At 35.7% G+C, this 11,640-nt stretch overlaps 1 protein-coding gene across 3 annotated transcripts in view; it reads left to right on the top strand.

The window, feature by feature from the left end:
• The first annotated feature begins 3,319 nt into the window (after positions 1-3,319).
• Zng1a (Zn regulated GTPase metalloprotein activator 1A) overlaps positions 3,320-11,640 on the top strand; it is a 49,650-nt gene continuing 41,329 nt past the window's right edge. Inside the window, exons 1-4 of one of the 3 annotated variants that reach the window (XM_021627661.2) lie at positions 3,320-3,551; positions 6,724-6,810; positions 9,242-9,338; positions 11,375-11,466. In XM_021627661.2, the coding sequence (XP_021483336.1) occupies positions 3,401-3,551; positions 6,724-6,810; positions 9,242-9,338; positions 11,375-11,466 (427 nt within the window). In that variant the 5' untranslated portion in view covers positions 3,320-3,400. Of the gene's footprint in view, positions 3,659-6,723; positions 6,811-9,241; positions 9,339-11,374; positions 11,467-11,640 lie in introns of all 3 variants that reach the window. The other 2 variants (XM_021627667.2, XM_060387825.1) reach the window with 2 other exon arrangements.

The raw sequence follows: 11,640 nt of genomic DNA, 5'->3' as shown, positions 1-11,640 counted from the left end.
AGTCAACCTTCACCAAAACAGTCACTAGAATTGCTGCCATTAATCTGGGACCTTTCAGATATGCTGCCAACATGTTCATCTGCAAACAAACTGGTGAACATTAAATATTTGTAAAAATATTTTGTTTATTTATTTGCTAAGAAGAAGTAGACTAATTGTGAAACTCTCAGTTTCCTTTTCTCTAGGCCAGTAGCTATTGCTGGCCATGAGTGTGCCTATGCAGGAAGTTGCAAAAAAACCAGAGAGAGAGAAAAAAAAAAGAAAGGCTAGTTGGCATTATTTCCCCTCAGACTCAGATACGGTCACAGTGCTTACCTTCTCTCATGGCAAAGAATGTAACTATCCAAAGAAGAAAAATGAAGCCATGCGGGGGTGACAGAGAAATATGCCCAAGGACACTGATAAAGCAGGGTGACTGTCACAAAGCTGAACTAAGAATCTAGACTCCTTGGGAACTTATCTGTATTGCTCCTCACTAGCAGCAATCCTACTGTGAAAAAAATCACATACTGCCTAACTTGGGTCTCTCTCCAGCGGGCGGGAATGATGTAGTAATTTTCTCTTCTGAGCTTCAGCTCTCTCCAATATGTCACTAGGCTTACAGTGACTGTGGCAGTTAAAGCCACAGAGCAAGGGTTTGCTGAACTGCTGAGTGATCTAGAAGCCAAACTTAAGAGAGCGAGGAGTTCTTTTTGCTAAACTTTATTTCCTGCAGGTTAAGAAAATATTACATTACATTATATCAGGGGTTGATAAGCCACAGCCTACCGCCTTCCTTGGTTTTGAATGGACTGCAGGTTGTGAGTGGTTTTCACATTTTTAATAAACTGAAATTAAAGATTTAAAGTCTGTCTTATTTTTTATTATATAAATGAATTGTCCTCCTGTTTGCTTTGGGGCCTGTAGAGCCTAAAGTATTTATTATCTGATTTTTATTTTGTTTTGTTTTTAAAGCTTGCAGATCCCTAGTTTGGAAGAACTTGGAATTTCTGGTCAGGCAGATTTGGAGTGAGCCACAGCGCTGTCACTTACGGTTTGTGAGACCTTGAGCATGCTACCTAATTTTCTTAGTTTCGTTTCCTGTCTATGAAGTGGGCCTACAAGTCGTATTTACCTTAGAGTTAAATGTATTTAATATGCTTAATATGTTATTCTTTAAATAGTAAGGTCTCCACACATTGTAATTATTGCTTTTATAGCTTTCCCATAAATTTATTGAGATTAAATAAAATAACAAAGCTGAGTGTGAAAGGAATTTTAAGAGAAATAAAAAACTGTGATTCATCCTACCATAGTATATGCAGGGATTGTTTTTATTACTTTAAAAGACATTTTGAATTAAATAATAATAACAAACTTTACTTAGAAAAAAATGATGCATCTTCTGTTATGATAGAAGTAATAAAATCAGATCTAGCTCCCTCAGGAGAACTGAGGCTCTAAGTGTTAGATTTAATAGATTCAAACCTTGCTCTTCAGAAATACACTTGCTAAATTCTGATCAGCTACTAAAGTAAGAAAAGGAAACGACAATCTTCTAGATTTTAACCAATAATTATTTTATTGGAGAGGAATATGCAAAAAGACTAAAGGAATGATTTTACCAAGTTGTAAGCTTTATGTTTGTACTTAAGGTCACAACTCTAAACTGCTAATGTCATCAATTCTCTGTGAAAAACAAACAAAAAATTGGCACCCCCACATTTGAGCACATGATGGTCTCTAACTAAAAAAAAAATAGTTAAGAGATAAAACTCAGGTAAGATAAAATTGACTAATTTAATGTGCACAGTTCAATGGTTTTCAGTGAATTCAGTTATTCTACCATAATGATAATCAAGTTTATAACAATCTTATTATTATAATAATACATGGCGCCTATTAGCAATGACTCTTAAGACCCTAGTCCTTAGCAGCCACTAACTCGTTTCTGTTTCTGGACTTTACTATTGTGGACATACTGTACAAATGGACTTACACAATGTGTGGCCCCTGTGAATAGCTTTGTGTTTTAGCACGCTTTTGAGATTTGTTCACTTGGTAGCAGGTCACCACTACTTAGTACCTGTTTGTCACTAGTTAATTTTTCCTGTCTGGATACAGCACATGTTGTTTGCCTGTCAGTTGATGGGTATTTGGAGTACATTAAACACCCCATGTTTATAACTCGTTTTACTGTGAGTAAGGCCTAGTTTTGACACAGCAATGCTTGATAGCCATCCGGACTGAACTGTCCTCTTAAGGCCTGGAATTAAATATGGCCAAAAACACATAAAAAGATGTTCAATTTTGTTCATATCCAAGGAAATGCAGTTGATGATCACATTGAGGTATTATTTTTGTATTTAATTGGTGAAAGATGAATGTCTGCTAATACTGGCACTAGATCAGTATGATCTCTTAGAGTGTTGGGAAAATGTATGAATGTCTCAAAATGAAACAAAACAGCAACACCTGAAAACAATTGACAGGAAATTCAGTAGTGAAGCTGGAAATACAGCAAACCCCAAGAGATTATACATTGTATGGTACTCTTTATATGAAATTGAAAAACAAAACAGTATTAAACATTATTTATGTGCGTGTGTATACGGACAAAACAAAACAAACACGTGAAGGAATGTTCAGCAAATTTCCCAAGCAAATTCTTGATTGTAGTTAGTATTCTCGGTTGGAAAAGAAGAGTTCAATTTAATGTTTTTGGGTTAGGGGTGCTATCAAAGGAGCTCACCAAAAACAAATACAAAGGAGGACGCTCCAGAGATGAATGAGAATGTTATGAATCAAGAAATACAACTAATGAACCTTATATCTAAGTAAACAATGAGAAGGGTAAGTAAAAACTAATTATTACATTGTAAAAGATCGGATAACTACAGGATGTAATTATAAAAAGTTTCGCTAGTTATCCTTCCTGTAGAAAGATCATAATCATTCTTTTCTTTGTGAATAAAAAAAAAATGGACTTAATGAGAATTAAAGAAAAAAAAAGGGAACTTGAGAAAGTCTGTCCTGTGGGGACTGCTTTGGTGAAGCCGCTTCCAGTCCTGACCTGTCTAGTCTCAGCCCTAGCAACAGACAGTAGTCAGGTGCTGGAGCTCGCAGCTTCGAGGCAAGGGAGCTCCTAGCGTCCTAACGACACAGTGCAGCTTGCCTCTAGCTCAGAGGACACGCCCCTCGTGGGGCGAGACACACCCCCGGGGTGGAGCGCGCTCTAGGGGCGTGCCCAGTGGGCGTGTCCAGCTCCTATAGGGGCGGAGCTGGAAGGCGAGCTGGCTCCTCAGAGGCAGGCTATGAGTCGCGTTGTAGTGACGTCATCAGCACCGCGCTGACTGAATCCCGTGGCGGAAGGGCGGCTGGTGGCGGCTGTTTCGCTGAGGGTCGCTGTCCTGCCGGCGGCATGTTACCGGCTGTGAAAACTGAGGATGCGGAAGAGGAGTACGCGGAGGATTGTCCTGAACTGGTCCCCATTGAGACCAACCACCAAGAAGAAGAGGAAAATCTTGACTTCATCAATAAGATTCCAGTCACAATTATCACCGGGTATTTAGGTAATTAACGGTCGCTCAGAAAAGGCCGTGAATCGTGCTCTCGGAGGGGGGGCTGCCGTGTCTCCTCAGGCACCCAGGCGTCCCGGCCGTGGACGAATGTCTTCGAGGTAGGGCCTGGGGTCTCTTTCTCCTCGTGTTTCCAGAGGTGGTTTTGCAACTCAGACTTGATGTTTGTGAAGCTCATCCCATCCTAGTTAAGAATGTAAATAATACAAGTCACCTGAAGAACGTCACCCCCCCAAAAAAAAACAAAACAAAGCAAAACGGCCGATTGTTATTAAAGGATGCTCTGATGAAGAAAAAAAAGGAAAAGGAAAAAAAAAGATGCTGTTTGTAGAATGCTTCTTCACACCTTTGTTTAGTAGATTCCATTTCACAGGTGTTCTTTCAGCCATTAATAGCAAGTGTTTACTGTCCTAAGCTGGGCCCTTCCCCTTCTGAGGGCTGCTTGCAAGGCACTGTCAGAGATTGAGTTAGAATAAGATCTTTGTCTTGAAGGGTTTCACAAGCTGGGATTGTTGAGAGTGCCCAGGGGATACTAGAAAACACAGATTTGTGAACATGGAGCAGTTTTCTGAATGACAGAAAACTTATTTTTCTTTGGAAACGTTTAAATATCCCGTTAAAACATAACAGAGGGCAAGAACAAATGATCAAAATATGGAAAAATAAAAAATCGTGGAAAAAATAAGAATAAAGTGGTACTCTCATTCCTGTGTGCCGCAAGAGACAAGCTGGGACTCTGTACACCTTTTACATGATGAAGAAATCCACACCATCAGTTTTTTTTTTTTTTCCCCTCTAGAGTCAGACCAAGTATATTCTAGATTTTACTTGAGCCATTTTTTTTTTTTTTTTTATAAAGAAAGAACCCTTTGGGTTCAGAGGCTAATCTATAGAAGTTGAGCTTTTTTAAGCTAATTTTTTGTTTGTTTGTTTAAAGAGCATACTTCAGACTTGCTCCTTTGCCTTTCTCATTTTGTTTACTGGTAGGTGAAAGGAACAGTGCTGGTGATGGTCTGAAGCTCTGTGTCAGGATTAACCCCAGCATCCTTGTTACTCACCGAACCTAGGAGACAGTTTGCCTCCTTTGCCATTTTTTCTTTTTGAAATACTGAGAACACTGTTCCACTGGGGCTCCTATGCTTTCGTTCTTAGTTTTTCATCTATTTCTCTAGCATCCAGACTTGACATATGCAACACTCTGTACACCAATATCTCAAATTCTGCTCCTGAGATTCCCAACCACATAACTACAGTAGTCCTGAGTCTCTTCCTGCTCCTTAATATATTCATGTGTTAGCCTTACTGATCCTTTACAAAGAGTTAGTTTGATTGTGTGACATCCTTTGGTGGCTCCTACTTGGATGACAGTTTAGGTTCCTTAGCAGGAATTCAAGGACCTCTGTGATCTGGTTCTTGCCTTCCTCCCTAGCCTGTCAGATGGCCCAGCACATTGAACTTTGTTTCTTAAAGCAGTGCTTCTCAACTTTCCCAATGCTGGGACACGTTAACACAGTTCATAAAATTATTTTGTTGCTACTTCATAAATATATTTTTGCTACCGATTTGAATCATAATACAAATATCTGATACGTTGGATGGTCTTAGGTGACCCCTGTGAAAGGATCATTTGACCCCCAAAGGGGTAGCAATGCACAGATTAAGAACCACTGACTTTTGGGGAGGGGCATCTGTAAAGAAGGGGGAGGGAGGGTGGGACCAGGAGGGAAGGAGGGAGGGGTTTTTGGGGGGATACAACGTGAATAAACTGTAATTAATAAAAAAAAGAACCACTGACCTAAAGTGATTGGAATATTCCTTCCTGTAACTCCTCTGGCTAGATAGCTCTTTTAAGTTTTGCGTAGCATTTTGTATATCTCCTGTTGAATGATTAACCTGTGACAAAATAGTTTTCTAATTTATATCTAAGTTCTTCACCATTTCCTCATCCCATAACATTTTTAAGCTTCATGGAGGCAAAGACTTTAATTTGGTGCATGGTAGGTACTTTTGAATGAATGTAAACTATGTTTTTATGTCTTTTTCTTCATAATGTAGTTAATTATTAAGCCCTAATAATTCTTATCTCTTTTGTTCATGGCTTTCAGCTTTGTCATTGCCCTATACATAATTATGTTAAAGGCCTTTTGTCTTAAGAATTTCTTCATCATTCTGAGTTCTTAAATCTGTCTCTCCTACAGGTCACCCGGTTATGTTGAGCTTCCCAAAGCATTTTGAAAATAAAATGTAATCTCTTCAAAAACTTTTAAAAGGAGTATGACCTAAAATATGACTCAGTACTCCCTAACTCTCTCCTATTTATACCCTAGGAAACTTGCAAATGTATTTCAGTAGATATGTGTAAAGTATGTGTAAACCTTTTAGCATTACTGTTTCTGACAATAAAACATTGGGGGCAACCAAAATGTCTACTTAAAGAAAAATGAATGATACATTCAAATAATTGAATTACACTGCTGTGAAGTTAAGGTATTGTTGATTTTTAAGAAACATTACATTATGAACTTTGGGATCTTTGATTTACAAGATTAATGTTTTTCTTCTGCTTGAGATGAACAAACTAGGTTTGTTATGCCACCTGCTGGATAAAGTTAGTGTAGTCTTACAAATTTCTCTTCTGAAGAGTCTGTTACTTACTACCATTTCGTAAGATTAGTTTTATAGTAATACACTGCTTAAGCATACTAAAAGTAGCTATATAGTCAACCTGAATTTGTAGCTAGTTCATGAATGTTGAAATAGGTTGAATAAGTTTAGGGAAATAACCAAGTGTTCTTACATAAGAAAGGGCATTATGAGAGGAATTTATATATTTTTTATTTTACAAGTGACACATCTAAGAAGCCATAATTCATTAATTTATATTGAGTATAAATTTTATTGCTGTATTATAAGTTGTAAAGAAGACATTATTTTAGTCATGTTAAGAAAATTGACTCAACTTATAAGATTATTTGTAATTACTTATAAGATATATATAAATATGATAGTTTTCAAAGAATATTTTAATCTCTTCTATAAAGTCCTTTGTACTATTGTTAAGTAATTAAAAATGGTACATAAATTCTTAGAAACACCAAGACCTTTTACATTCTTTTTGTGTCTTCAAATTAGTCCTTTACTTTTGTTGCTTTAATATATTTTATAGGTGCTGGAAAGACAACACTTCTGAACTATATTTTGACAGAACAACATAATAGAAAAATAGCAGTCATTTTAAATGAATTTGGAGAAGGTAAGGAAAGCTTGATAACTGTTATGTTGCACTAACATTTGGGACCCTTTATTTCACTGCTTTATTGATAATTTAAGATTGGATGGTGTAATAATATGAGGCCACTATGAATGGTTGTGGAAAAATAGGATTAATTTTTATTAAGCTAGCCTGGAGTATGCAGTATAGTGGCAAAAGACAACAAGAGAGACCCTGCCTCCACCAGGTGAGAACCAGCTCCCAAAAGTTTGACCTCAGTAGCTTATCCGCATCAAACACCCTTATACACAAATAAATAAAATACAACTAAAGGGATTAATTGATTGATTGTGGTGCAAGGTTTCTTGTATGCTAAGAAAGTTTTCTCTCTCTGAGTTATGCTTTCAGCCATTAAAAAAATTGGATTTCTAATAGTTCTTTTCTACTGTTTTTCTTCATTTTATAGTTTTTATGGTTTTGTCTTTTACAACTTCCTCAGTACTTTATTAATTTTTATATAGCTTATTATTATATAATACTCTCTCATCACCCAATTAAAACATGAACAAAATACATAAATGAAATTTTTTCTATTTAAAACTTTTCCCTTGTATTGGTACATTATATGTAAAACATCAAAATACTTCTTATCATCTCATGTGTACTTATTTCCCAGGGAAAACTTACTAAGAGACTTTTTTATTTAAATAAAAGTTTAATTTTTAAATGGCCATTGATACTTTGGTTAGGAACCTCTGTCAAATTGAAATAGTCTTAATGCATATTTAGAATCCTGAACAATCTAAAACAGAAACCACCAATTTAGTGAGGAATTAAATGAAAACAGTCTCATAAGAGGTTGAAGAGCATAAAAACCCCAGTGTTTTAAAAGTATCTCAGTATATTTAGAAAGTTGACAATGGATGAGAAGAAAACATGTTTTCAGGGTAGCTCTTTTATTAAGAAATGGAACTGGAGAAGTAAAAGACTTAAGAGGGGCAAATATATGTTTATTAATTTTGAATTTGTCTTCCCAGCCCATGTTTTTTTAATGACAGTCATTTATTATTATTTTTTAATTTTAAAAAGGTTGAATACTTAGGATCTGGAGAGATGTTTCAGTGGGAAAGAGCAATTGCTGATATTCCAGGAGAACAGAGTTCAATTCACAGCACCTATATGGTGACTTACAACTGTCTGTAACTTCAGTTTCAAGGTACCTGGTGCCCTCTCTGGACTCTGGGCATCAGGCATGAATGTAGTACATAGGCATACAAGCAGGCAAAACACAAATACACATAAAATAAAAAATTTTAAAAGAATAAAAAAGATTGAATACTTGGAAATAAGACTAATGACACATTAAATTCAGAATACTTTTATATATAAAATAAGACACTGAAAATAATTTTTAAAAGTTCAATGAAAGAATAAGAACATTAGAACAAATATAAAATAGCAAAAAATACTTAAAGAAAATACAGTTGGGTTCCAAGGAACTTAAACTACATATTTAATATTTTATAAATATATTTTATGTATATAGGTGTTTTGCTTGCATGTGTACTTATAAACTACATGAATGCCCAGTAACTTTGGAGGCCAGAAGAGGGTGTTAGATCCCCTTGAACTAGAGTTATAGCCAGTTATGAGCTGCCGTGTAGATGCTAAGAATCAAACCCAGGTCCTCTGCAAGAGCAACAAGACAAGTGTTTTTAACCTCCAATCCATCTCTTCACCCCAGTTCATTTAAACTTTAAATTTTTTTTTTTTTTTTTTGTGCATGGATGTGGGATGTTTGTGTGTGTGTGTGTGTATGCTGTCCCTTGGAGGCCAGAAATGGACCTTGAATCTCTTGGAGCTGGAGTTATAAGTTATTGTCTGCAGTGTGGGTGATAGGAAGTGAACTCTGGTGCTTTGCAAGAGCAGCAAATGCTCTTAATCACTAAACCATCTATCTGCTCAGTTCTTTTTTATTTACATTAGTGAGATGAAATCTCACTCTGTAGCCCAGGCTGATCTGGAATTTGCTTTGGAACCCAGTTTATCTTAAACTCCAGGTCCTTCTCCCTCAGGCTCCTCAGAGTTGGAATTACATGTATTACATATATATAGTGCCTGGCTCTAGTTAAATTTTATAGAAAGAAAAAAGAAATCACCTAGTGTACCATAATTTAAATATTTACCAAATTAAATATTAAATACCAAATTAAATATCCTGGGTTTGGTATTTGTTGTTCAAAAGAAGAGAGATTCTGACTTTCATCACAGAAGAGTCTTCAGTATACTTCTTGATGTTTTTAAGCTGTGAATTGAATTTGAAGTTTTATTGATTTATTTAGAGTCACAAAAGAATAAATGGTTCTAAGAATAAATAGTTTCTGCGTTGAAATCTACTCTGTTTCTGAACATTCTCCTCTTGGTTTTGCTTGCCTAGTGAACATAATCCAAAAAATGTTGTTTATATTTCTAGGAAGTGCAATAGAGAAATCCTTAGCTATCAGTCAAGGTGGAGAACTCTATGAAGAATGGCTGGAACTTAGAAACGGTTGTCTCTGCTGTTCAGTGAAGTAAGGAGTGGGTTTCCTGTGTGCTGTGTGCTTGTTGACTGACTTAAGTTGCTTGTTGATTATATTTCCAGCTTTGATTTTTTTTGTGTAATTTAACTGAATTTAGTACGTAGCGTCTACCATTGCATTTTTGGATAATATATACATTTATTAGATTGTATTTTCTTTAAGTGTTTCTTGCTATTTTATATTTGTTCTGATGTTCTCATTCTTTCATGGAACTTTAAAAAATTATTTTCAATGTCTTATTTCACATGTAACAAAAGAGTATTCTAAATTTAATGTGTCATTAGTCTTATTTCCAAGTATTCAACCTTTTTTATTAATTTTTATTTTATGTATGCCTATGTACCACATTCATGCATGGTGCCTACAGAGTCCAGAGTGGGCACTAAGTGCCTTGAAACTAACTGTATAGACAGTTGTAAGCCACCATCTGGATTCTGTGAATTGAACTCTGTTTCCCTGGAAGATCAGCTCTTTCCCACTGAGACACCTCTCCAGCCCCTAAGTATTCAACCTTTTTCAAATAAAAAATAAATGACTATCATAAAAGAGAATAATTATGGTCTGGGAAATGTCTCTGTAGGAAAAGTGCTTCCCATGCAAGCTTGACGACCTGAGTTTATAATGCCGGTACCAACATGAGAAGCCAGCCATGACAGTGTGAGCTTGTAATCCCAGTGCTGAGTAGGCAAGGATTGGTAGAATCGTGGAGCTCTCTGGCCAGGCAGGGGTGAATAGCTGAATGGTAAGCTCCCGGTTCAATTGAGAGACCCTGCCAGGAGACAAGTAAGGTAGAAAGCCATTGAGATAGATACCCAACATTGGTATCTGGTTATCTGTCCTCTTTGTGTACATATGTGCATACACACATCACCACACATGCAGATACACATAAGAAAGAGGGAAGAACCAGCCAAGCCAGGTGACATAGGTTTGTAATCCTATCTGCTTGAGAGACTGATGCAGGAGGACCTCAACATCAAGGCTTACCTTGGTTACCAAGTGAATCAAAGCTAGCCTGAGCAACTTAGTGAGATCATTTATGAAAATAAAAAAGTAAATAGAGGACTAGGACTGTCAGTAGTAGCATTCTTGCTTAGTGTATGTGCAGCCCTGTGTTCAAATCCAAGTATAAAAACAGAAACAAACCCAAAAACACAGAAAGAACCCTATGTTATCACTTAAGTTTTCATGGTCAATGTCTGTTTAGTTTACTAAGCTGCCATTGGTCCTAGAAGAGTACCTGATATAAAACACCAACTCAGATAAATTGTTTGATAAAATAAACTCTTGGATAAATTATAATTACTGTATGTGCTATTGATTTTTCTATATTATAGTGAATTAAGTTTCTTTGTTATTGATGATCTTAGATGTCTGACACCAAATCAAACTTTTTGGAAAGAGGAAGTACTTATAAAGACTTTCTTAACCAAAATACAACACATTGAATATTTGCCCTAACTTTGGTATTATAAGAATAAAAAAGTAGGTAATAAAAGCCTGTAATCTTAGCTTTGGGAGGTGGAAGCAGGAAGAGTGACATTTCCAGGCCAGGCTGAGTTGCATAGTGAGATGCTGTCTTGTTTGTTTTTAAAAAAGGAAATTATACTGAAGCCTAATCAGACTAGAGTTAAAAGGTGTACAATGACAGTTTCCTCTCTAGACAATAAATTCCATCATTATTTATATTATACATAATTTTTATATAACATATTAGATGTAATCTATCATATATAATTTATATATAATATATATTATTTATAATGCTGTAAAATAAATAATGACTTTTGTTAGATAACATCCTTTGCTATTAGTTTTGTAAAGTATTAACTTATTACATTTACCATTTCTGCCTGTATTTGAACTTATTTTCTTGTCATTGTTAAATATTGGACATTTAATACAAGCTTAAGTTTATACTTGAGAATATTTTTGTGTTGTATGTTAGCTACATTTTAAAATGTTTTTAGAGATCATTTAAAAATGTTTAGGTAATCAGTAATTTCTATGCTTTTGGTATTTTGCAGGGACAATGGCCTTAGAGCTATAGAGAATCTGATGCAGAAGAAGGGGAAGTTTGATTACATACTCTTAGAGACTACTGGGCTAGCAGATCCTGGTAAGAAATGCATTATTAGTAACTACCATATAGTTCTTTGATAAACTTAGAAACACATTTAAAGTAAATATTTTTTGCCTATGTTTGTGTGGTGTATATCCATGTGTGTGTGTGTGTTCAAATGTATGGGGGCTCATGTGTGTGCAGGTTCACACAGAGATATGATGTTGACAT

This window comes from Meriones unguiculatus, chromosome 1 (assembly GCF_030254825.1).
Source record: "Meriones unguiculatus strain TT.TT164.6M chromosome 1, Bangor_MerUng_6.1, whole genome shotgun sequence".
NCBI classification, from domain to species: domain Eukaryota; kingdom Metazoa; phylum Chordata; class Mammalia; order Rodentia; family Muridae; genus Meriones; species Meriones unguiculatus.
Note: the sequence above shows the minus strand (reverse complement) of the source record. Positions and strands in the feature narration are given on the sequence as shown.